Source organism: Malaya genurostris, chromosome 3 (genome assembly GCF_030247185.1).
Source record: "Malaya genurostris strain Urasoe2022 chromosome 3, Malgen_1.1, whole genome shotgun sequence".
Classification (NCBI taxonomy): Eukaryota; Metazoa; Arthropoda; class Insecta; order Diptera; family Culicidae; genus Malaya; species Malaya genurostris.
The window spans coordinates 181,736,102-181,761,959 of NC_080572.1; the positions used below are offsets into that span (position 1 = coordinate 181,736,102).

The 25,858-nt window shown below is 37.0% G+C and overlaps 2 protein-coding genes across 2 annotated transcripts; one reads left to right on the forward strand and one right to left on the reverse strand.

Annotated features, from left to right (window-relative positions):
* Nucleotides 1-579: 579 nt before the first annotated feature.
* LOC131436092 (ubiquitin-conjugating enzyme E2 variant 1) lies at nt 580-10,541 on the reverse strand. Its single transcript, XM_058604577.1, has 4 exons — nt 10,240-10,541; nt 1,217-1,359; nt 1,027-1,152; nt 580-969 (listed from the first exon to the last, which is right to left on the reverse strand). The coding sequence occupies exons 1-4, from the start codon at nt 10,259-10,261 to the stop codon at nt 829-831; spliced, it is 432 nt and encodes a 143-aa protein (XP_058460560.1). The 5' UTR covers nt 10,262-10,541; the 3' UTR covers nt 580-828.
* A 2,764-nt stretch (nt 10,542-13,305) lies between these two features.
* On the forward strand, nt 13,306-24,360 carry LOC131435525 (calcium homeostasis endoplasmic reticulum protein). Its single transcript, XM_058603517.1, has 10 exons — nt 13,306-13,490; nt 13,597-13,770; nt 13,827-14,098; nt 14,160-14,322; nt 14,682-14,754; nt 15,125-15,199; nt 22,276-22,352; nt 22,419-22,620; nt 22,694-23,081; nt 23,143-24,360. Exons 1-10 carry the CDS (start codon nt 13,466-13,468, stop codon nt 24,241-24,243), a joined length of 2,550 nt encoding a protein of 849 aa, XP_058459500.1. The 5' UTR covers nt 13,306-13,465; the 3' UTR covers nt 24,244-24,360.
* The last annotated feature ends 1,498 nt before the right edge of the window (nt 24,361-25,858 follow it).

Here is a 25,858-nt window from a genome sequence, read left to right on the forward strand (position 1 = left end):
TCTAAATCATAGTTCCGGTAGATTTCACAATATAATTTTACTGGTATTACCTTAGACATTCTAGTTAAAGCAGCTTTCACAATATGTAACAATCTACTGAGAATTATATGCATTCATTCGTGAAAATGTAGACACAATTCAGTATTTTTAGTTTGATTCACCGGTTAAAATTATTGATATTAAAAAAAAACTCCTGAAGGTAGGCAAATTATTATTCAGTATCGTACAATTTGCCTTGCTTTTATGTTGAACATCGCATAACATAGTTTGAGTAATACGTTCTGGATGAATAGGACACAATAGGATAGGATCCTACGACAAAAACAATTGATAGCAAAAAGTAAGAATTTCTGTTAGTGTTTATTATTTATTGTATCCGTTGATTTTGTCAAGAGTAGCTACTATCTGTCAGATTTATATTTCAATTTAACCAAATATTCAACTGTATTCGTTCACCCAGAAATATCCTTCGAAATTGAACGTGGATTAAAACTCATCAATGTTCGTCATTTCCCCCTTTCATCAATCTCTTTCTGTTGCATATGCATTCGGGTATAATAGTATGATAGAAACACAGGGTCATTAGGAGGGTATATTCTCACCGATCACTGGATGTATTTGCTGTTTCATCTTCTGCTGTTTTAAATCAAATTTCAAACCATTGTAAAATTAGTTTATTAGCAACAACAGTAGCGATAGTGGTAATAGCGACGGTACGCACGCACACAATCCATTCCGACGACGACAAAAATGACAATGCTAAACAGAGCATCAAGAGCAAAGCTTGTGACCGTCTTCCCGACCATTTTTTTTTTCGCGTTAAAACCACTAAAAGCAGCTTCCCTCCGGTGGTTGTGTTAACTTTAAATTTTCCTTTAACGTCATAATCCTACGAATTTCTTGAAGTATAGTCTTAATTGTGTACTCCCGATTCCATCTGTTAAGAACTGGTACCATTCGTTGATCGACCTTCAAAACATTAACGGCATAAGCAAGGAAAACGAATGAATAAACCAAACTACGTACCACTCCGTTCTGACTATTTATGCAGTTTATATTAATTTTTGATAGAAATTTAACGGTTGGTGGTTCATCCGGATAGCGTTCGCCACATTCCACTTTCAGCGAGTACATTCTGTTTTCATACGGAGTCTGTGGAAGAAGGGGAAAAATTAAAACCAAACAACGGGTTCTGGCGAAATACCTAAATACTTACTCTAGGAGGGCCAATGATCATGACAGTCCAGTGAGTAAGTGTCATATCATCGTCGTTTTCCAAACCCCAGGAAACGGAGCCATCTCCCACGCCTTTCTGTCCCGCTTCCAGTTCCTCCAAGAGACGGAAGTTACGCGGTACCACTGTATAAACAAACAAACAATCAAACACACATTAGTTAGTAGAACTTTAGTTTTGTGAACTGGTATCATATTTCCTATATGAGAACAGATTAGTTGTAAATTTAATGCGTTTTTTGGGACAATAATGCAGGTAATAGATTTCATTATAAGAACAATTCCACCACAAATGACAGATTTTTTTTCGAATATTTTTGTTGTATTTTTTGATTGGCTCAAATTTTGCATAAGCCTTGTTCATGGTTAAACGAAACAATTTTCATCATCAATTTGCCCTTTTTACGCTAGCCTTACTTTTGGTGTCTACTGCAGGTTAGGTAACATAAGAACTATGTGAAAAATTAGAACGGTTGAAACAAATTTTTTGTTTGATTTTTATTTGTTGAGTTTTGTTGAAGGAAGAGTCAACGAGTTGTATGAAATAATTGATCAGCTTAAAGAAAAGTTTTCCAGTGAAAGTACGACAAAAGCTGAACAATTTCAACTCTTAACTGTGCTGCCTGAATCATGGACAGCCGAGAAAATAAAGAAAACATTCAATACGACGATATATACGGCAACGGTAGCAAACAGATTACTGAATGAGAGCGACGTGCATTCTACTATTGAATCGAGGGCAGCCAGTGCACTAGATGAAAATATTACCAAGCAGACCGATGTCTGGTCAACGTGATTGTTTGACAATTAGGAAGGACGGAAAACACCAAGCTGTTCAAAAAAGGCTAATGATCACTACATTGCAAGAAGCCTACAACCGATTGAAGGAATTGAACACTGAAATACAAATCGGATTTTCATCCTTTGCTCAACTCCGGCCTGAGAATTGCAAACTATCAACAGGCTCATGGACTCGTAACGTGTGTGTGTGTTACCATTAAGGCAGTACGCGTTACGATTCTATATCCGTTAACTTATTTTTCTGAAAAACGATTGCTTTTATACGACAACAGTTACATGTGAACAAAATTTATTTCATGTCCGATGGAGTTGCATCGCAATATAAAAAAGCTTATTTTTAGGGGCGAGTAGGGTCTAACATTTTTGAAAAATCAAAAATCTCATACTGCGAAGAAGCAAGAGTTCGGTGCACAGGCCCAAGAGTTTTGCTTCGATTGATTTGAAAATTTGGCAAAACATTCTTCAATATAGAAAAAAATGATTTTTCGATGTGTTAGACCCTTGTTTCCTTCGATTTTATATAAACTTTAAACACGTTTTTCGTGAAAGTAGGTTTGGAAAGTCCGTGCCCATCGTCATTCGAATTTTTCAAACTATGCACACACTTTCTACATGTAAAATACCAGACCAGAACGCTCCTTTTTTCGTTGTTTGTTACTATGGGGAAGTTTAACAAAATGGCGGATATTTTCGTGAAAAATCGTAATGATTTTTACATAGTCCTTATAATTACCTAAAACATTGCAGTAGACACCACATCGTTCGGACCCACCGTTTCTGAAACATGTATTATTGAAAATTTTCAAGGGAATTTCGCTTAGTCCCTCCTCAAAAATAGGGCTAAAGTAAAAATGACAAACTTATGAGGCAAATTGTCTCTTTTGATCATGAAGAATGCATATGCAAAATTTTAGCCAAATCGAAAAATACAAGAAAAAATCGACCTTCGATTTCGCATGGAATTGCTCTAATGAGTATTAATTTTTTACTAATAATGTCTCATTCAATCCGCTTAAGAAGGATAGATGCATGTTAGAAATAACGAAACTTGGTGCCACATTAAAATTCATTGGGAACATTATAAACGGCATAATCGTATTGCAAACTTAACGCAATGTCGTCGTTGCCAAGGCTTCGGCCATGGAACCAAAAATTGTCATATGGATATACGGTGTTTGAATTGTGGTAAATCGCATTCGAAAGATGTTTGTCCAATGAATGAAACCACTGATAAATTTTCATGTTCAAATTGCGATGGAAATCATAAATCCAATTATTTGAAATGTCCTGTCAGGGAAAAAATTTGAAACGCGCGTTCGCTTAGACAACAAATCAAATCAACGACCTTAAATTTACAGAACATACTTGAAAATCAAAAAAGCGTTACAAATGCCACGCCTTATTCTTCTAAGGCACTGATTTCTTCGAATATAAAACAAAAAACAGGTACGTTTTCCAATTCGTCTTCTAACGAAAACAATTTATTGACAGGTGACCTTCTTCTAATGTCAGTTATGCTAGTATAACAGGTAGAAATCTACCACTTAATTCTTCTAATGTAAATAATCAAAACACATGACCGCCTTGCAGTTCATCTTCTAACGAAAACAATTTATTAATAGGTAGATCGGCCAAATCATCTTCTTCTAATGGCAGTTCTAATGCCAGTCTACCTGGCAGTGAAGTTGATTTAGTCGAAACTGAAAATAAAATGATCTACCTACAAGATCAAATTAAATATCGAGTTTTACCTTCTTTCAATACCAAAGTTATTGAAAGCTTGGGAATCGAAGTTGAAACCATTCATGGAACTTATTTCATCGCTGGAGCATATTTGCCATTCCAATGCACCGGCGAACAATTAAATTTCTTTAAAGGCGATTTGCAAAAACTCACAAGATATCGATCTTTTTTCAATAAATCATCTTTTCTGTTAGTTTTTGATTCATTTGGCTTCTCCAATGTATGTTTCCACTCAGTCATTGCAAAAACAAAACATCTTGTGAATTTTACAGTAAGATGGGTTGTTCAAAGCACTTCTCATCGGTGATCATAATATTATATAAAACAGCTAATTGTTAGCACTAGATATCACCGACCCAAATCAAAAATGTTTAATTGTTCTGCAAAAATGAGTGCAATGCAAAACTGGCGTGATTGTCCAAATTCCTCAATATCTCACATGGCCAGTCGAAAATGACGAAACATTTTGTGGAGTGGTGACAGCAACGTGCTATTATTTGGCTTAGATGGCAGGCGTCGATTTGTCAGAAGGGCGCCAGACACTTAAATTTTACTACAATTCCCAATGAAAACGGTTAAACACGGCGATACCAAAGTCGTGGTATAAAGTTTCACCTCTTTCAGCGAAGTCGGATACATTGTCTGAATCTCAGGCACCGTAGATGCAGTAAATTTCGTGGAACTAATAGAGAATGTTACGTTGTCTTTTCGAAAGGACATTTTCTTGAAATGGAACTTTCAACGCGACAATCATCTGAAAAATTTCAAGGGACGTGCGAAAGCTTGGTTTTACAATAAAAAAAAACTTCCGTGTGATTAAGTAGCACACGCAGTTGCCTGACCTCAATCCGATCTAAAATCAGGCAAGAAACATTAAAAAGAAGTATTTGGGGCTTAGTCTAAAATATCCATCACAAAACGTAAGTAGAGTTATTGAGCTCTATGCCTCAGTAAGGAAGGTACAGATGTGGCCTAAAATTAATAATAAAACACGAAGTCCTGATCGTTATATGCTACAACAGTTTCTAGGAGTAACGAACTAGTTGTTAGGAATTTTTCAATTCATTCCATACTTGTAAGCAGTATGATTCAGACGTTATTCAATAAACCTTAACAGATCGGCTGAAAAATTCGTATCGTTTCTATGAGAGGGCGCCACTAGAATTAAATCCATACCATTTTCAGTTAGTACCAACCTTCAAAAGATACGTGTATAAATTTGACAGCTGTCTGATTATTAGTTTGTGAGATATTGCATTTTGAGTGAAGCTACTTTTGTTATTGTGAAAGAAATGGAAAAAAGGAATTTCGTGTGTTGATGAAACACTACTTTTTGATGAAAAAAGTGCCGCCGATACCAAAAAATGGCTTGATGAGTGTTATCCAGACTCTGCACCGGGCGAAGCAACAATTCGTAAGTGGTTTGCAAAATTTCGTACTGGTCATATGAGCACCGAAGACGATGAACGCAGTGAACGTCCAAAAGAGGCTGTTACCGATGAAAACGTGAAAAAATCCACAAAATGATTTTCAATGACCGTAAAGTGAGTTGATCGAGATAGCTGACACCCTAAAGATATCAAAGGAACGTGTTGGACATATTATTCACGAATATTTGGATATGAGAAAGCTTTGTGCAAAATGGGTGCCGCGTGAGCTCACAATCGATCAAAAACAACAACGAATTGATGATTCTGAGCAGTGTTTGGAGCTGTTATATCGAAATAAAACCGATTTTTTTTGTCGATATATAACAATGGACGAAACATGGCTCCATCACTTCACTCCGGAGTCCAATAGACAGTCAGCTGAGTGGCCTGCACGCGATGAACCGAACCCAAAGCGTGGAAAGACTCAACAATCGGCCGGTAAGGTTATGGCGTCTGTATTTTGGGATTCGCATGGTATAATTTTCATCGACTACCTTGAAAAGGGAAAAACCATCAACAGTGACTATTATATAGCGTTATTAGAGCGTTTGAAGGACGAAATTTAAAAAAAAAACAGCCTCACTTGAAGAAGAAAAAAGTTTTGTTTCATCAAGACAATGCACCGTGTCACAAGTCGATGAAAACCATGCTGAAATTGAACGAATTGGGCTTCGAATTGCTCCCTCATCCACCGTATTCTCCAGATTTGGCCCCCAGTGACTTTTTCCTGTTCTTAGACCTCAAGAGAATGCTCGCTGGTAAAAAATTTAGAAGCAATGAGGAGGTAATCGCTGAAACTGAGGCCTATTTTGAGGCAAAGGACAAATCGTACTACAAAATTGGTATCGAAAAGTTGGAAGATCGCTATAACCGCTGTATCGCCTCTGATGGCAATTGTGTAAAATAATAAAAACGAATTTTGGCAAAAAAATGTGTGTTTCTATTAAACGATACGGCCTTTTCAGCCGAACTGTTAGTCAAGTTCTAATTTTTTTTTCCACGTTCCGGTTATCGAATCCCACTATGAAGTCTCACATGAAACATGTCAGAGGAAGGTTGTTGCTAAACAACAATCATCACACAAAGCGCTATCGAGCGATTTGAAAGTTCTAACAGGTTCGCATTGATCAATTTTAATAACCTTGTTCGCGCGTGACTTAAAAGCCATGCGAGTTTGAACGAAATGCTATGTTATATCGTTTCCGCCTGCAAAACCTGGAACTAACCCAAGGTAAATCTTGAGTGCTTAAGAATTATTTTTGATTTAGAAAAATGAACACGGTTCAAAATGAGAAAAACTTGGTCGCTTTAACCGAAATCAAAGACTGGAGAACCATAGAGCGAGCACGAATCGCTACGTTACACTTTCACAAGAGAAACTTAGCGAAGAGAAGGTTAAATTACAAAATCCGTAACACTAGTAAACACATAGCACTTCTAATTGCATATAATTGGGCTACTGATACAAATTTCGTTGGATACAAGACTAAAACCAATTAAGGCAAACAGAGTCTATGTTCTTGGTAATCTTAAATGAATCTCTCTCATGATTGCACATTAAAAATGAAATGGTATAACGATTAATGGAGGTGTTTGATTGAAAATATTTATTTATGTGTTTATGTTCATCGAATAAACGGATATAAATGGACAAATAGGGTGGAGAAAAGCACTTCCATGAGAGTTGAGTCTTGTTTGTCATTCTCACATGGGTGTAAAAACCACCATCCTTTAAAGCAGTTATAGGAACAAAACAACTACAATAATTCGAATCCTAAAACGGCTAAATACATACTAAATAAATGACATGAAAAATAAATATTGTAAAACATTGTCAAAACATAATGGCACATCGTTCAATTTTACTAGCAAAGCGACTAGATGATTCATCAAACTCGAAGTAATCTTCGACTGCAGTGAACGTTCGAATACAAGCGGCTATCGGTTCATTATATCCGAGAAGAGTCCTGTGGAATATGTGCTGAAGCAGAGTTGCATTTCGTAGTGTTCTATTCGGTGTCCGAAAGTTTACTTTACAACGTAACTTAGGTGCATCAATCTCTCCGTTAATCAATTTTGCGTCGAACAATGCTTGCTGAATTCTTCGCCGACGATGTAAAGTATCGATACCAATTGGTTTACATCTATCAGGATAGGGCATGTGTCGCACGCAGTGCCAAACGAACGAAACATTTTTGAACACATTTAATTCGCATGTACCACGAAATTTTATGAGGAAACCAAACAACTGACGCAGTCTCAAGAACTGGCCAGTGAACAGTACAAACCCTTCAAACAGTGTGGGTCCTCCGGCGAGACAGGGGATTGGCGTAGGCCTAATAAGCCGCCCGTAAAACATCTATTACGAATAATACAGGAGAGAATACGACCCGGAACAATCGGCATAGACCCACGCGACGAAATGAGGATTACGATTGGAAACTTGGAACATGGAGCTGCAAGTCGCTAGGTTTCGTAGGCTGCGACAGGATAATATACGACGAACTAAATCCTCGCAGCTTCGACGTCGTAGCACTGCAGGAGCTTTGTTGGATGGGACAGAAGGTGTGGAAAAGCGGACATCGAGCGGCTACCTTCTACCAAAGCTGTGGCACAACGAACGAGCTGGGAACTGGCTTTATAGTGCTGAGCAAGATGCGTCAGCGAGTGATTGGGTGGCAGCCGATCAATGCTAGGATGTGTAAAATGAAAATTAAAGGCCGTTTTTTCAATTACAGCATCAACAACGTGCACTGCCCACATGAAGGGAGACCCGATGACGAGAAAGAAGCGTTCTACGTGCAGCTGGAACAAGCATATGACGGCTGCCCAGACAGACAGGCGCGGAACAGACTAAACTCGGTATCCCATAGAAAAAAGCGCCAACAGGATGACCGAGATCGCGAAGCGATGAGACAGCTGTTCCGTGCTAATGACACAAGGAAGTTCTACGAGAAGGTGAACCGTTCGCAGTTTTACGTCAATTTAATTTTGCCCGCCTTATTGATTGTAAACGTAGAATGACACAAATATTTAAAGACAGCCTTTTCATTTTGCTTGCGTCAGTTATAATCAGTTGAAAGAGTTGCTGCAGAATTCAGTAATATAAAGTAGGAGAAACTTTGTATTATGTGTTCAGTAACGTACCCAGAGAGAGCACATCAACCTGTTGCCAGCGACATCCGTTGAAAATCGAAATCAACTCGTCATCCCTTAACACCAAAGTCTAAGTTAATAGGTATAGTATAGGTACAGCGCTTCAAATTTAGGAAGCGAAGAAGTGAAAGCTTTCATAATTCACACAATCGACTAATTGAAACAAATTTGACAACATTGAAGTGTGTCAGTTTTATTTGTGTTCATGTCATCCAGTTATGCCACTGACATGACCCACTTGTCTTTTGCTAAGAGACATATATTGGAAAAATGGAAAACTATGTGAATTCGCCTTCCATTGACTACTATTTCATTTTATTCGGATCGTACCTTCAGTTCTGAATCTCAATAAAATGTTGTATTCTATCTCACCTCATAAAATGAAACACGATTCACGATAATATTTCATGAATTTGTGATTTACACCCTGTTAAGTCACTTGCCTTAATATATTGAACAACAAACAAACAGACGTTGGTTTGTTCTTGAAGTTTTCAAGGCAACAGAAATATTGCTTTAACCGAATATACGATGGATTTCGACATGGCCATGATTGATGAAACAAATATGCACCGGATCAAAATATTGAAAAACCTTTAAGCGACATAAATATTAATACGACTGTCGATTTATTCTATCAATATATATTCCCAGTAAAATTCCACTTTTCGTTCAAGAATCCAACAGGTATACGAATATAGGAATAGAGCTCTTTTTCTACGTAATGAAGATGTACTTCGACAAAATTTAATAATGCTTATGATGACAGCAATTATTATTCTTCTATGAACATTGAAACCCAAATGAAGTTTTAGCATTTTCATTTTCTTAGATATTTTGCATATGTAATAATCCAAGTGGAAGCTTTTGGCTCATTTGAATTTCAATACTTCAATATGGACGTTTAGAAATAGAAAATCAGAACGGAAATGAAGAACTTTTCCTTCTGCTTCTATTTTAACCAATACATTGAAAGGAGGCATCAGATGGCAATCTAGTTAAAGCATTGAAATTATGTTACTGTACTGAAATAGTAAGGGGCACCTTATTCATATATCATAAATCTCAAATTTGATGCTAAATACTCGTAACATATGAAGTTACTTCCATGATAATGAAGGATTTTTGCAACACATCTGTCGCTAATGTGTATTTAATAAGAGAAATAACATATTTATTTTTATTTTAATACATAATGTAATGTTGTCGTTGACCAACATTGAATTTTAATTTTTTAATTCTCGACAAAAGAAGTGAAAGGAAATCAAAAATGTCCATGTGCACGATCAATAATATGTGTTTTAAATACGATATTGGGTCCTATGTAGGAAATAGATTTCCCTTTTCGAACTGCGTGTTTTTTTTTAGTGTTTTTAAAAACCTGTCAAAGCCATACACTTTTCTTGTATTTCTGACAAATATACAGTTTGTATTGCCCAATTTGTATAGTATTTTGACCAAGAAAAAACTGCAAACTTTTCCATCGCGACTGACATAAATCGTCATCAATCGATGCGGGAAGCCAATGCAAAACAGCAAAGAGAAAACAATTTCTGGTATATTCGATTAAAAATGCTGTTGATCTGTCAAAGCAAACTCCACCTGACATAATAATATGAAAATCGAACCAGACTGCGCACTTTCGATTTGTCGGCGATTTTCTACGTGCCATCATTACTCACTGCCGCATCGAACGAGAGCTACCTTCATTGTCATTCGGTCATTTTTTTCCTTTCCTTGCGTCCACCGTTTCTCACTTGAACTATGGAATTTCGCTGATGCACTCATTGATTTGGGAGGTTCTTTCCATTGTATGAAGGATTAGGATATGCCTGCATGTGATACGGATGTGAGCAAACGATGAAAAAAAACTTACCAACACCGGTTGTGGAGGCCATTTCAGACGAGCTGCTACTTCTAAAGAACGTTGTGATAGAAGAGCAAAAACGATCGACTTTTAATTTTTAGCTCCACCGACGACCGTAAAGGCGACTCCAAATGTTACACAGCCAAACAGGAGTCAAAATTAAACGCTGTACTGCGGCTGGAATCGTTTTACTTTTCCGCTTTTCCCGATCGAACCGTATTCACGTCACCGTCGTCGGTTTTCTTGTGCCGTGAGTTTTTTCTTCTTCGCTCTGTAGCACGAATTAGATGCGTTGCAAATTGTGATGTCCGATTTCATCAAATAATCGATTAGTGGTTATGTCGATCACATACACGCTCATAAAAAGTGAATACATTTCGGTTAAATGCGAACCATAACAGTCGACTATTTTAATGAAACCAGATGAAAAAGCATATCTTTTGATTTTAAATTAAGTGTTGAAAGCAGGAAAATATTATCCACGACAATCATCCTATTCAACGTAGAATATATGATGTCGTAAGCCACACACAAAAAAAAATGCAAGGGGCACATTAAGGTCTGAGGACAGAGGGTCACGTGTTGAGTTTTAAATCTACCACGTGGCTCGCTCAATTCCCATTGCGCATCATATTTCTCTTGTACTCTCTCGTATATGAGCAAACTGTACCGGGTTGCCAGCATACATTTTATTATTTTGATGAGAAGTTTTATCATATTAATCTATCGTATGGGTTGGACATTACATGGATTCCAATGAACAATGAAAAAATATCCAACTTTCACAAAAATTGAATGTTGTGTTTGGCAGCCTTGTCGAGCCAATTTTATTTCTCTCTCCTTTTTCAGAATGCTATCAGGAAACCAAAGTGAAAAAAATGGCAGATGCATTGAAAATGACTTTGTTTCATAGAAAAATACAAGACTTTATGTTTATCGCGATAACATATTTGATTTTATGAACTAATCGCATCTAAACTAAATTATCTAGACTTTGTCACGGTAGATTTATGATACAAGCCTTCAAAGCCGAGATATTCGATGAACAAGTAGAGGTATGCATTTCCGAGCGTTCCAATTTTCAGCAGTTCTCCAGTCAGCAAAAAATACAACACGACCGCTAAACTCAATGAATCATTCAGAAAATTTCACAGAATATTCTCAACTAAATTTCGAAGACATTGTCAGGTGGGTTTTTCTATATTCTGCACCGTTTCCAAGAAAATTTAATTTGGAACGGGAAAAAAGCAAAAAATCTACCGCTTTACGGTTACCGAAAGCTAGGGGCTATCCCTCAGCAGGTCATTAAAAACGATGAGGCGTAGCCGCATTAGACCTTTCAAAATCGCAGTAAATTAGAACAAACTCTATTAAGCAGCATGTTGATCTGTTATGCCAAATTATCATTAGGCCAAATAACCATTATGCTCTCCCACGTTACTGTAGAAAACTGCTTGAGCTTGGGTACGAACATCGAGAAACCGACTGAATTAGTGATCGCTGTGTGTATAGGGTGTTGGTGATTAAAATTTGTTTTAAGTTTAGCACAGCAGACACCAATTGAGCAGCTTGATCAACTCCTGTCACACTCACAGGAGGCAAATTCTGAAATTAGGAAATTTTTCACGTTTTAACAAGAAATAAAAATATCAAGCAACTTACCAAGGAATTAGCCAGCCTCAATAAAATACATAGTCGGCTGAAAAACATTATACGATTATGTAGTTATCACATGGATTCTGTTCATATGAACAATATGAATAGTGTTTTCAAACTTCACAATCTTCTAGCCAACTATATATGTACTTATTGTAATCCTTCGGAAGACCCCTCGACAACGCTAACATAACAAATGTTGTAAATTAATCTTGGTAGTAAAAGTGTCAAATGTCGGTTGCATAGTTTAGAACAGAAATTTGTTTCCGTATCCAGTGCCGATCAAACGGATAGATAGTATAAGCCTTCAGGCTGTATGGCTGAGACCAGTTAAGCTTGGCAGATAGCAAATAGTAATTAACCACGCTGATGGTTAAGTTTAGTTTATACGAATTGAATTGGTAAGTGAAGAACATGAATGAAGATTAAAATGAGTTATGTATTATGATTGAATTAATTAATAGGGCTCAGCTCAAGAATATATTTCCCGGTAAAGAGACTCGTGTGAATTGATTAGAAATACTAAACGTAAGTTGGTTTCAGTTCCTTATGGTATAACTAATTACATCTGAAATCCTTTTAGGAGATTTTAACACATTCTAATAAATTTGTTGCGATCACGGAAAATCTATTCATTTCTTGTGGTAAAACCACAGTACTCATGGTAACATTTGTATATTGTAAATAAGAACATACTGACATGATAGCAATAACTATTTCGCTTCTCAAATTTATCACGAGCGATTTCACCTTCCTTGTGATGGTTATTTTATCTATTTGTTCATAGTTTTGAGATGATAACCATTGTTAGAATGACCATGCCAGAAAAGTCATAAATACAAATAGTCTTCTCAAGTTATAGTCTTTGCTATCTAGTACTTTATACAATACAGATAGTGAATAATCTCATATCATGGTCGTTGTTACTATTTAAGCATATAGCATGACCATGACAAACAGGTTATACGGCTACTATAGTATTTTTCTCAGTGTATGTTTGATGGCAACACGTGAATAATCCTTTTTTACCCATATTTGCAAGGTTTTGCCATCTGCCAAGTAAATTGTTTGTTTTGTTATTTTTTTAATTATAGAGGCTTTAACATCTTAGGTTATTCGCCTCTTCGGACCAGAAAATCTTTCTGACCCTATGTGCGGGGTTGGGAATCGAACCCAGGCGGGCTGCGTGAAAGGCATCGACTATCCCATCACGCTATACCCGTCCCCCCAAGTAAATTGAAAAATTCGTCAAAAAAATTTTTTTTGAATACATGAGATATGTGTAAAGGATCACCATAACGCTCGTGGTGATCACTTTGATTGGATTCTTCAATCGTAAGAGTGCACATTTTGAGAACAATCAAATATTTTATTGGGTAATTGCCTTTTTGTCAAGATTACTTTTATTTTGCAGTGTATTTGTCAAAAAATTTAAATGGCGTCCTGTGAGCAGAACGTTCGCATTGTCGGCTTGTGTTGAGAATAGTAATAAAAACGTGAAATTCGCAAGCAATAGTCGCAAAGCGTAAAAAAACTAAAAGATTTTCTAGATATTTTGTGGTGTATTGGTTTACGTACCATGGATACACCTGCTCCACCTAATGGTAAGATGAAAGTAGCAGAGGTTGTTCCCGGTTTGACTCCAGCTTTCAGTAGAAAAAATATTCTTCCATGATCGTTTGTCTTTCCCCCGTATGTACTCATTTTCAGATATTGAATTAAGGAATATCATCGACAAGCTTGCAGAATTCGTTGCACGCAATGGTCCAGAATTTGAGTCGATGACAAAATCGAAACAGAAAGGGAACGCTAAGTTCGCCTTTCTACACGGGGGCGAGTACTATGACTACTATCAGTACAAAGTAGCAACGAAACAGCAGTCGAGTATGTTTTAGTTAGGTGTCCTTTTATCAAAACATTGATATATGTTATTTACTTAGTAATGCAACAACAAGGGGGACATTCTTCTGGATTCATGGGACAACAAATGAATCCATTTGGCCAACAACAGCAATCACAAAGTCAAAATAATCAGATTCCGCAAATTTGGTCAAATCCGCCGCTTCCTCAAGTTTCGCAGCAACAATCACAACCACAACAGCCTGTCATCTCTCCTCAGATTGCTGCCCAGATTGAAGCCCTCGCAACGCAGCAAACCACCTTGAGAGAACAGATTCGCCAGTCGGAACTGAATCTCCAGGCTCAACATGGAGTAAAAAACCGTTGTTTCGTGAAGCGAGTGGAAAATAATTCTCTTTTTTTTCATCTGCTAGGTTCTACTTCAACAGCAACAGGTACAAATTGACGAGGCTGTGACAAGAGCTCAGAATGATGCTCTGGTAAAACAAGCAGACGATCATAACATATCGCTAGGCGAATTCGATGCTAAACTGCAACCCATTGTTGACTCGTGCACCAAGGATAGTATATCTTATGGTATGTCTAGCTTGAAAATATTTAACTCTAGTCATCAACAAGTCGTTTTTCACATCTCGAGATGAAATCAACTAGCGGTTAAAGTAAAAGGGCGCAAATTCTCTTCTCTACCGCTGCCAATATTGTACCATGTGTTCTTCAAAATTCTTAGTTTACTATGTTCTCTATGTTCGGCAGCTTTGAGTTTTCTATTGTCAAGACGCCCCTTGATCCCCTCGTTTCTGTCTTTATAATGATTTCCATATGCTTTGACAATAACATATATAATGTCATATACTAAATTTCAATCATTTTATAACCATATTACTAAACCAACAAATATCAATCTACATATATTTTTTTGTTAATTACAATTTTAGGAAAAGGCTGGATTTTACAGCATTGTACCGATTCGGGAAAATGTCAAATTATTTCGCAGTATCTTTTGAGAAAGTAATTAGAAGCATTCTAATGTTTTTTTTGTCTACTATATCCCTCATACACGTAACATCAATAACAACAAACGAGAACGAAACTTGACCGGACCGCTGGATCTAATTTTTCACCGAGGGAATAGTTATACACCTTTTTCGAATCCTTCCTATATACGGTGAAACGTTTTGATCTTGACATTTGACAGACACAAAAACCGACCGTTCAAGCTCTTGTAGATACCTGCAGATAAATTTTGCTTTCGTAGTTTTTGTTTGTTTTTCGATTGACTAAAGACACGGACAGACATTTTTGATTTCACTAGAGAGAGAGCGAGAAAAAACTAGAAACGAAATCCGAATTTTTGTTTTTCGATCTTATCTACTTATAGGGCGTTAATAGCTGGAGTATTATTTACGCAAAAGTTGCACCTGATATATTTAGTTAATGATGTAATTCATCACTGGTAAGTCTGAACAGGCATTTATGCTGTAATCAAAATTTTCACAGTTGATCCCATTTGAAACTTGAGATTATAGAAAAAAAAACGGAAGAAGAGCGAAAATTCAACATCGGAAGTACAAAGTGTGACAAAATTACAATTTAAATATTGCTTAGTCTAGTCAAAAATGTCTGGAAATCGCCGTTCGAAGGTTACTGTTTTATTCATCCTAACACCCATTACTATTGTTTTCATGATATCTTTAATTATTATCTACGCAATACGTGCAGAAATTAATAAATAACGCTGCAAACTTTGCAAACCCGTTTCATTGATACAAATCACTGGCACCGAGCGAGTGGAATCAACGGAATCAATGCAAAACGACGTAAAATGGCTAAAGGCTGAAATATTTCAACAGTGATTAAATGTTTCAATTGTCAGAACTCTGGATGAATTATTTCTACTGATACATACAATATTTTTAAAATCTAAATTTGTTTAATGTATATTATAATATCGAAATTATCAGCTCCCATCCATGCTATTTGCGTATTGATATGATAACTATTTGTTTTTAACAAAGAAGCGGGAAGAACTAAAAAAAGATCATAGCTTTTCTCGCGTTTTGTTTCTTCTTTTCAATCGTATGGGGCCAGAGCACAACTGTCAAACTATACTGCTAATCTTCTCGAATTAAATGCATTAGCAAATTTTTCATTTTTTGTTTTATTCTCGGTGACGTTATTTCGTTTGAGACGGTGCCGACCAAGGATCGCTTTTAGGTAATACAACCACCTTCCAACGATAGTCTCACGGAGTCGCAGTTCAATTCCTGGCCAACACCAGTGTTTTCAATCCAGTGGTGTAATAATGCCTTTCTCATATAACTCATGTTTTCATAGATATTACTAAGGGAGTCTTAAAAACTTTTTTTAATTTTGAATAAGAACAAAGCTGCTTGTTTGGGCATACCCTAGCATACCGTCTTAAAAAAATTAAAAATTCGAAACACACTTCACCTTATTGTAGTGAAAGTCAGATCCGAATGAAAGTTTTGTTTTGAGTCTAATTTTGTGAAAATATAGTCAGACGTCTCTAAAAAATGAAGAGTGCTCCGTTTCGTTCATGTGCGGTACTTTCGGAACCGGGAATTGAATACCGGTAAAGCTGAAATCGGTTTGGTCAGCAACTAGCATAACCTATAAATTAAAACAATTTTGAGTTAAATTAAGATTTTTTTCTGTTTTTTGCTTTGTCACTCTAGATGATGACTTGCAATTTCATGCACAATATACTCTGCATTTGCATTTTGAATCTAAATTTGCGAGAATCGGTCTAGTCTAATAAATTTGTGTGATTTCCGGTTTGGAGTACACGATCATTTTTTTCCGGTGCTTCTGGAACCCAGGACGAAGATTCGGTATACCCAAAATCAATGTATTTGGTCACCAATCATCCAGACCTGTCCAACTGAAGAGCTATACGGCCGTATTCCGTGTCTTGTAAAAAAAACATGATCCTACCATTAAAATTTTTATACTTATCAGCCTATAATTCCGAAACCGGAGGTTGAAATTCGGTAGATTTCTTTGAGACCTAGTAAAACCTTTCGTTTGAACCTAAACTTGTAACATTGGTTAAGCGGTCTCTAAGAAAATCGAGCGCGTTTTTTTTTTTTATTATTTTGCGCATTTTACCATGTAATTCTGGAAGTCGGATCCGGATGAAATTCAGTAACAGTCTATAGAATTATAGGGGTTTTTATTTGAAGCTGAGTTGAAAATTTTTTCAGGCGGTTTCTGAGAAATTTGAGTTTGTTTTTTTTTTGGTTTTTAGCGAGGCTACTTCGTTTGTTTGCATTTTTCGGAGTAAAAGTAGGGTGTCTTAAAAATCTTTTTTTGTTCTTTTTTTTGTGACATTACACTGAGGTCTTTTTTTTATGCGGCCTTTTTTTATGCGGTTTTTTTTTACGCGATTTTTTTTATTCGAATTTTCAGAGTTATGCGGTTTTTTTTTATGCGAAGTTTTAGAGTTATGCGGTTTTTGCCTTTCTCATATAGAAAGGTTATGCAATCACTGTGAAAACCGACTTTTGAACCGAGGCCCGGAGGGCCGAGTGTCATATACCATTCGACTCAGTTCGTCGAGTACGCAAAATGTCTGTGTGTGTATGTGTGTGTGTGTATGTGCGTATGTGTGTATGTAACGTTTTTTGCACTAACTTTTCTCGGAGATGGCTGAATCGATTTTCACAAACTTAGATTCAAATGAAAGGTCTTGTGGTCCCATACGTAATTCCTGAATTTCATCCCAATCCGACTTTCGGATCCGGAAATATAGGGTAAAGTGTGTTAAAAATTTTATACCATCACTGAAAAGAGCGAAAAACCGTAAAAAGTTTTCTAAATCGACCTCAAATCTTTTCCAATTGATAGTTTTTATTAGTATACGGTCAAACAAATCTATTTCGGTAATTCTTTTAAGAATCGAAGAAAAATAATTTTGAAGAATACCACAGTATTATATATGATAGTATGATTGATATGAGAAAGGCATCATTACACCACTAGGTGGATTAAAACAGGTTTTTTATGCGAAGCTTCAGAGTTATGCGGTTTTTTTATGCGAATTTTCAGAGTTATGCGGTTTTTATGCGGTACGTAAATTCGCATAAAAAACACTTCAGTGTATTCTTCGAGAAAGTCGTCTTCGGAAGAGTTGTTAAGCCAATCCACACGCATAATTTTGTCGATTTTTTTTTTTGTAATATAACTATCATTAACCCATCATAATCCAAATCAAATCAAATATTAGCCAAATAAATTGATACCAATTTCAATTCAATTCAATAATATTTTGTGTTGGACATGTTGGGAATTGCCAAATCACTATTGAAAATTTTTTCCAAACGAAATTATTCTATGTATGATAACTCATACGCTGGGTCAATACAGTAGCAAAAATATTTTAAGAGATATATCTGTATTTTTAGAGTGTTCATTTGTGAAAACTATAATTGGTAATCAAATATACCGTTCAATATCATTTAAATAGTACATTACCCACCCGCCTTTTTTTGAATTGTTACGATTTTTTCTTCGTATTTATTGTTGTTTTGACGTTAAATATGAAATTAAATATTGTCTTTCTCTTCGTGTTTATATATGTAATTTTATGATTTGGGTAGACCGAGCGAACGGATAAATTACAGGTTTGCGGAATTACGTATGGGACCACAAGTCCTTTCATTTGAATCTAAGTTAGTGAAAATCGGTTCAGCCATCTCCGAGAAAAGTTAGTGCAGAAAACGTTACATACACACATACGCACATACACACACATACACACACATAGAGACATAACTGGATGTCGTGAATACGAAAACAACTGACATGTTCCTTAACACTTCCGAATATCAATTAGTTGATCAATTGTATGAATTATGCAAGCATTCCCCATTTCCACATTTTTCGCAAAAACAAAGAAGGCTTCACTTGATCTCGATTACTGTGAATTTCACACAGCGAAAAGTGCAAAAATCTAACCAAACTGTTCTAGATTTGCACTAAACTGAGGATATTTGAATTCGATTTGCGAACAACAAATCCTAATAGTTCTTCAGAAAACTTTTAGAGCCATTAGAACGGCTGGTTTTGTGTAATGCTCTCCACCGTTGTTTTTTCATCCATGCAAATGACTGGCAGCTGTGACGTAATCGGTCTTGTCGGAAGCGAAACTAGCTTTGCAAACGGCACAAAATACATCTGCTCGCATTGGGGATAGAATCCAAACTGATCCAATTTTTGTTAGGAGCTTTCTTTTTACGTGATTTCGTTTGTAGCTTTTTCACTAATGGGCGGTCCTAACGGCTATAAAAATAGCCGCATACAGAATTTTAATGTCGATTATTTCATTTCGAATTTGCATAATTTATTGAAAGAAACTATCAATATGCTGTAGGGATTCGTTTTTAGCACTCAGAAGGACCAAATTGTGGAACTCACTACGATATTCACCACTTTTCGGAACATTTTTCTCGAACGATTTGTTGTACAGCAGCAGATATTTTGTTCTCTTCCTCAGAACGCGTTCTGATTGGCTGGTGTGGACATGGGTCAAATGAGACAGGTTTTTCTATAGTGTACTATTGAAATACTTCAATGCTTTTGCTATACACGTTTAAATTGAAAAATTTCGATTCTATTGGTAGTTAGATTATATAAATCCTTTCACAGATCACTGAGCTATGATCTTTAAAAATACGAACAAGGCAAACGCGCCTTATGGATTATCCCCTTTGATACTCGTTTATACCAAACATTTCAGAAAAGTTTATTTTGAATTTTTTGAGATTATGTCACACAACTGATAATTTTATCATAAAATTGTGATGATATATTCGATGGCGTGTAGCAAAAATTATGTTGATTCGTTAGATACAACAAGAGATATTCACGATCAAAAACTTATCACTCTCTCAGAGGGTAAATTTTGAAAAGACACCCTATAGTATAGTAAGTCGTATTCAGGACAAAAGTTGTCATAATTTTGACCTTAAATAAAGTAAGTAAAAATAAATTACAAAATCATCAGAGTTATTTTTATTTCGGTCCCAACAATACTGCCGTTGTCTTCATTCATTAATTTTCTTTTGTGCTATTTTCATTACATTGGCGTTATTACTCTGGTTCAATGTTCTTCGCTTTTAATAAAAGAGTACAATTCATGCGCAAATGAATAATTTCAATTCGTCTGATTTATTTTCATATTTTATGCCAAAATAACCTTTATGCCAAATGACCTCTATGCTAAATGTCTTTATGCCAAATGACCTTTATGCCTATTCACCGTATGCCTAATGACCGTCGGAGAAGTACAGCATTCCACACGGCCTATAGGTTGGTCTTGCCAGGAGAAAATAATATTAATATTTGAATAGAAATTGAAACTTTTTTTTCTCTGGACGATATTACAAATTCTAACCCAAATACAAATTATTAAGGAATTCATGTGAGCGTGACCAAGCTAGAAGCTATCCTTTAGTAACGAATAGATCTGTATCGCCGTTGCGGTGAAATCCATTAATTTTATTGATCCTTTGATTTCATTGTGAACAAAGTCACCGAGGTAACTCTGTCCGAGTAGATCAATTACCAGTCGGAAGCGGCAGCTTCTTCCAATCAAGCCTGTAATCGGTTGTGTCAAGTTACTAATATATCACATGGCTCTATGACAAACGGCGTTATACTGTACGACCAACGTAGTATCACAGACTAACAGACAGGACACTCAAATTAGATTCTTCAATCATTTTAACGGTCATTTCAAATATTCCTTTATTTGGGACAGTACTCACATGTGTCATGATGGTGCCACGTTACCCTATCAAAAACATCCTGTCTGTCATCTAGACTGTGTTTATTTTTTTTCATTTACCAACAGAGTTGCCATTCATACAGAATTACCTGTAATGTATTGATTTGTATACGTCCTTGCGAATTTCATGCAGGATACAGATTTAATACATATTGCCAAAACTATATACATAATTGTGCCTACTTCTCATCCTCCAACGCAAGACAAAATCGAACCCGTTTTGTTACAATATTTACTTGCTTCTGGTCTGCCGCCACTTAATTTCGGGTGAAAACTACCAACACAATAAAAAATAGTCTAGATGAACAACGTTGAGTCAAATAAATGGTTACCTTCCAACATCGCGAAAAAGTTAAATATATTATCAACGTAATCCAATAATTTATTGTGACGATTCATTTTCAAATATTTTGATGAAATCAGGCATCCCTGCAAGCAGCTGATCGGTGTTGACAAACGAGGGGAAACCAACTAGTAAAAAAACTTTTACATAACACAAGGGGTGTACAGATAGTAAATAGTTCGCGCAGTACAATATAGGTGGAGCTAGTGCATCACGAAAAATTATTTTTTATAAGAATTTACTCATACTGTCATGTCTGTTAGTCTGTGGTAGTATCGAGCGCTAAGTAAACTTAATGTTAAATGAAATTTATGCCAAACAGTCATTGTGCAAATAACCATTACATTTTGCCAAACGGTATTATACCTACTGACGTTCTATTAAACAAGGTGGATACTCCTTGTTCAAAAGATTTTTTAGAAAATTGAAAAATTTTAGAACTCAATGACTAAAAAATCATTTCAGAGATTTTCATTCAAATTCTGAGCCTCAAAGTTTATAAGTGATTTTTTTGTGTCAACGAAACTTGATGACGAATTTTCACCCACACAAATATCGCTTAAGATATAATCGAAAGGGAGAAGAGTCTTCGATTATATTTCGAATTCGAAGTCTTCGATTATATTTGAATTTCCACTACGCTTCGGTTCTACTGAATAAGTTTGTAACTGAATCGCATCTGACAAAGAATTACTGCGATATTTTCGATGCACGTAGAGTGGTCAATATGAACAATATTTTTTCCATTACAAATAGTGATTATAACGACGAAAGGTTGTTTCAATACCAGCTGGTTAATTGCACTGCAATATTTAGATCAAACCCAAAAAAACGCTATTCAACATGAATTTAATTCATAGAGGTAACAGAAGCGCAGCATTTCGCATGCCTCGAACACATAGCAGACGCAGCGTTTGAATAGTGCGTTTCAATTGGCGTAGCGATAACCTGCGCTCCTGTTACTTCTGTTCGAGAACCATTTCAAACTGAACTCCATTCGGTAATTTTTTCATCTTTTGCCAAGTTTAGAACAGCTGATGTACCGAACATTCTCATTCTACTGATATGTGAGCATAATAAACATTTGTTCACAGCAATATCTTAAGGTACCTAAAGGTACTGAAAAGGTCAACTACCGAGGTTCGAACAGCTGAGATCGGTTATTCAATTTAAGTGTGTGTGAACATTTTTTTCTTAAATATCATTAAGGAAAATGTTCGCTAGTGAATTTTCCACAATCTTTTTATGATCCTTCAGTTTTTTAATCGATACCATAATCTCAAGTTCATATGGGTGATAAGTTCTTCGAATATTTGTAAGCCCGATAAAGCGATAAATCATTTATAAATTAGCAACTACTTAGCAACAAATTTTCCAGCATCCGAAAGCGTACCGATGAACTGAAGAAATGCTTGGAGGGTGCTGTTATTCCAATGTTTTGCAACGCCCAAATAAGTGAGTACCCGAGCACAGTTCAGCGTGAATTCGTCGTTAACTCGATGCTAAAACTATCATTTACAGCGGCCGCGACCGACGAGCAACGAGCCAAGCTTACGAAGCTACTTTCGCTGTGGGAATCTAAGGGAAACTTTTTCGATGCTTGCGTTATCTCGAAGCTGAAATCACCACCATCCTCGCTGCAAGAGTATCAAAATTCATTACTCACTCAATACGCAGCCGTTGTCGCTCAGATCACCCAGAACACAAAGGCAACTTTCGAAAAGTGAGCATGCAGTCTTTGATTCGCGATTGAATTTCAAATTGTATTGTTTTTTTGTTTGTACTATTTGTCATAGCTATCAGCAACAACATCAAGCGTTCGTCCAACATGCAACTCAACAGTTGGCGTTACTGGAGAAGCAAAAACAACAAATCGAACAGCAAGCAATAAAGGCAGCTCTGGTTACTCAACAGAAACCTTCTGGGCCGATGCCATTGTTGCCAGAACTTTCTTCGGCTTCTAACAATGGACACGGACAGGTAAACTCAATGATGGGAGGTGGTCGAGGTATGGAACGGGAGATGGCTATCCCTTCGTTGCTGGATCAGAACATCAATTTCAACCTACTGTCAGGGGCAATTCAAAATCTTCAGAACTTAAACGCACAGAACCCTGGTAATCGTAACAGTGACAGCGGAACCAACAACAATCCGGGAGGTGATAACCGAAGTGGGAGTTATGCTGTAAGTTATGATTCCATTGTGTGATTTAAAATCGTAATCTTACCCTCTTTCATTTTTGCAGCATTCGAACGATTCTGGTGACGGTAATAATAATGGGGATTACTCTCAACCACCGCCCAATTTCCCTATTCCTGACATGTCCAGACCGCCGCCCGGTATGCATCAATTTCCTTATGATTCGCAAGATAATGAACACCTGGACGATAGAGATAACGATTATGACGACCATATTCCGGATGAGGAAGATGACAATCGCGAGGATGATGACGATCGTGATATCGTCCGTGATGAGGATGAGGTGGGGGAGGATGACATCAATCAAGATGAGCGACCGCCCACTCCACAACCGCTCACCCCATCGATACCGTATTTCGAGTTGCCTGCGGGTCTCATGGTTCCGTTGATTCGCTTGGAAGATTTCAGTTATCACCCTCTAGACCCTGACCAGATTCGCCTTCCTCCCCCAGCGCCACCGAACGAACGTTTACTTTCAGCAGTTGAAGCTTTCTATGCTCCGCCAAGCCATGAGCGGCCGCGAGATGGAGAAGGCTGGGAGAAACTGGCACTTTACGAGTATTTTAAAGTTAAAAATGCATCTCGTAAGCAAAAGGAAGAAGAAATCGAGAACGGAGTTCGCGAACGTTCTCGTTCACCAACACCGATTGATCCGAGCTGGCTAAAAGCCATAAAGAAACAGAAGAAACGCGAGTATCGATCTCGAAGTCGTAGTCGGTCAAGATCGCGTTCACGATCCCCCCGTCTGCGAAACAGACTGGGCTCCCGCTCACGGTCCCGATCTCGATCACCACGCAGAGCACATAACAGAAGTCGATCGCCCCGAAGGGATCGTGCTCGATCTAAGGATAGAAAATCACTTACTCCGCCTAGCTTCGGTGGCAGTGGCTTCGGTGCTAAGTCCAATCAACCCGTTCCAGAAGGAAAATTGCCAGCAGCGCCAAAACCTTCCACTACTCCCGTGATGAGCAATCCCAGTATCATGCCGCCACTCGATACTAATATGGATGACGATTTTTGGGATAGTAATGAACACGAAGGTTTGGGTTCATTTGGTGCAAGAAATTCCGATCCCTATGAAAGCTTTCGGAAAAACAAAGGAGCTGCATTTATCACACGAATGAAGGCAAGAACTGACGATAGATAGATGAGCTGTTGTTAATGTCACGAATCATCCGAAGTAGATATCACGACAGTAGGTTGTGATTTTATTGGAAACACAAACGAAAAGTCCTTAATAAAATACATTGAAGAAAAGGAGAAAGTTTTTTTTTACAATTTTACTATTTTCAGAGTTTGTGTCGTACTTAGAGTGCCTGTAATGTCAGAATGACGAGCAAACGACCTTTCAAACTAATATGAAGCTTACAAAACTGCCAACATTTCGGGGTAAACGTTTTGAGTTGTTGCCAATATTACGGTTGAGATGTCGTCACTGTGATATTACGGCCACTCTAGTCGTACCTGTCCTCGTAGATATCGAAGCATCCCAATGAATTGCGCCCAAGAAGGGAACGTTTTTGTGTTGTGTTATATTTTTTTCTCTATATTTATGATGATCTAGGAAACGTGATAAAACTAACGAAATTAAACTAAGTAGTAGAAAAACAGCAGAGAAAGGAATTACAATCATTTTTATTCAAATTGAGCAAAATGCAACATCAGTACTTGTTTTTATCTTTTGTCTTCAGTTCTGAGCTATCACTTCGTATTGAACTGATAGTGCGGAATTGAGCCCCTTATTAGGAATTATCATTAGGACCAAATTGTGTCTGTTGATAGATTGTAAATAAACAAATAAGAAATCTTGATCAATCAGCATAGCATAGCTTGATTACTCAGTCAGATTCAAAGTGTGGTTTGAAATTCCCAACTGTGGGTCCTGAAAAGGACCATTTGAGGCATACTCCATAATGCCGGGTGTACGTTATTTGGCCGAATTTTGTTTGGAATAAATTTGTTGGCATTAATTTGATTGGCATAACTTTTGATTGGCATAAATTTGTTTGGCATAATGTCGGAAGCGGCGGCCCCCGCACACAAACCTGTAATCCACTCGTTTGCCCGGTCTATTTAAAGCTAAGAGCTATCCCTTGGCCTCGCATAAAAAAAAACCGCAAAGCGGCAAAGCCGCCTTTAGAATATATTTTCTAGTTTTAGACCACAACGAGGACAAGGCAACCTCGGCGGCCGAGGTAACGCAGTCCGAGTTGTCCAATCACTAATCGGAAAACCTATAATCCAAGTGTTATCAGGCCGTTATGTATTTCAACCTTTTAAATTACTCCCAGAATAAAACGAATCAAAAGGAAATATGCACAATTGAAATTATGCCAAATGAATCAGTATATTTTTTTTATTTTATGCCAAACGACATTATGCCAAACAGATTTATGCTAATCAAAAGTTATGCCAAACAAATTTATGCCAAACAAAAAACACCCGTTATAGTCTTGTTAAGATTGAAAACACATAAAGAGACAGCCTAATTGACTAGAAGAACCGAGCATGCTTCGCTTTACTCGGCCGCCATATCATTCAATTATAATCATAACTCTATGGAAACTCATCTGACTGAAAACATTCACACCGCATCGCAAGTCTATGTTCACTTCACTGCTTTGTCGTCAGACGCTGATTTGAAATTTTGCCTCATTATCCATCAGCTGAGAGCATCAAATAGATGATGATCTGGAAAAAATCATTACGCTCTCGAAGAGTGAAATTTTGAAAATGGGATCCCAGGTGAGTATAGTGAAGTA

Bases quoted from the DNA above. Each gene is read 5' to 3' on its own strand.
- LOC131436092 (XM_058604577.1), bottom strand. From the start codon at position 10,261: ATGGCCTCCACAACCGGTGTTG. The intron at 1,153-1,216 runs GTAAGTATTTAG...CTTCTTCCACAG, and splicing joins TGATCATTGGCCCTCCTAGA to ACTCCGTATGAAAACAGAAT. The intron at 970-1,026 runs GTACGTAGTTTG...AATGTTTTGAAG, and splicing joins TAAATAGTCAGAACGGAGTG to GTCGATCAACGAATGGTACC.
- LOC131435525 (XM_058603517.1), top strand. From the start codon at position 13,466: ATGGATACACCTGCTCCACCTAATG. The intron at 13,771-13,826 runs GTATGTTTTAGT...TTATTTACTTAG, and splicing joins AGCAACGAAACAGCAGTCGA to TAATGCAACAACAAGGGGGA. The intron at 14,099-14,159 runs GTAAAAAACCGT...TTCATCTGCTAG, and splicing joins ATCTCCAGGCTCAACATGGA to GTTCTACTTCAACAGCAACA.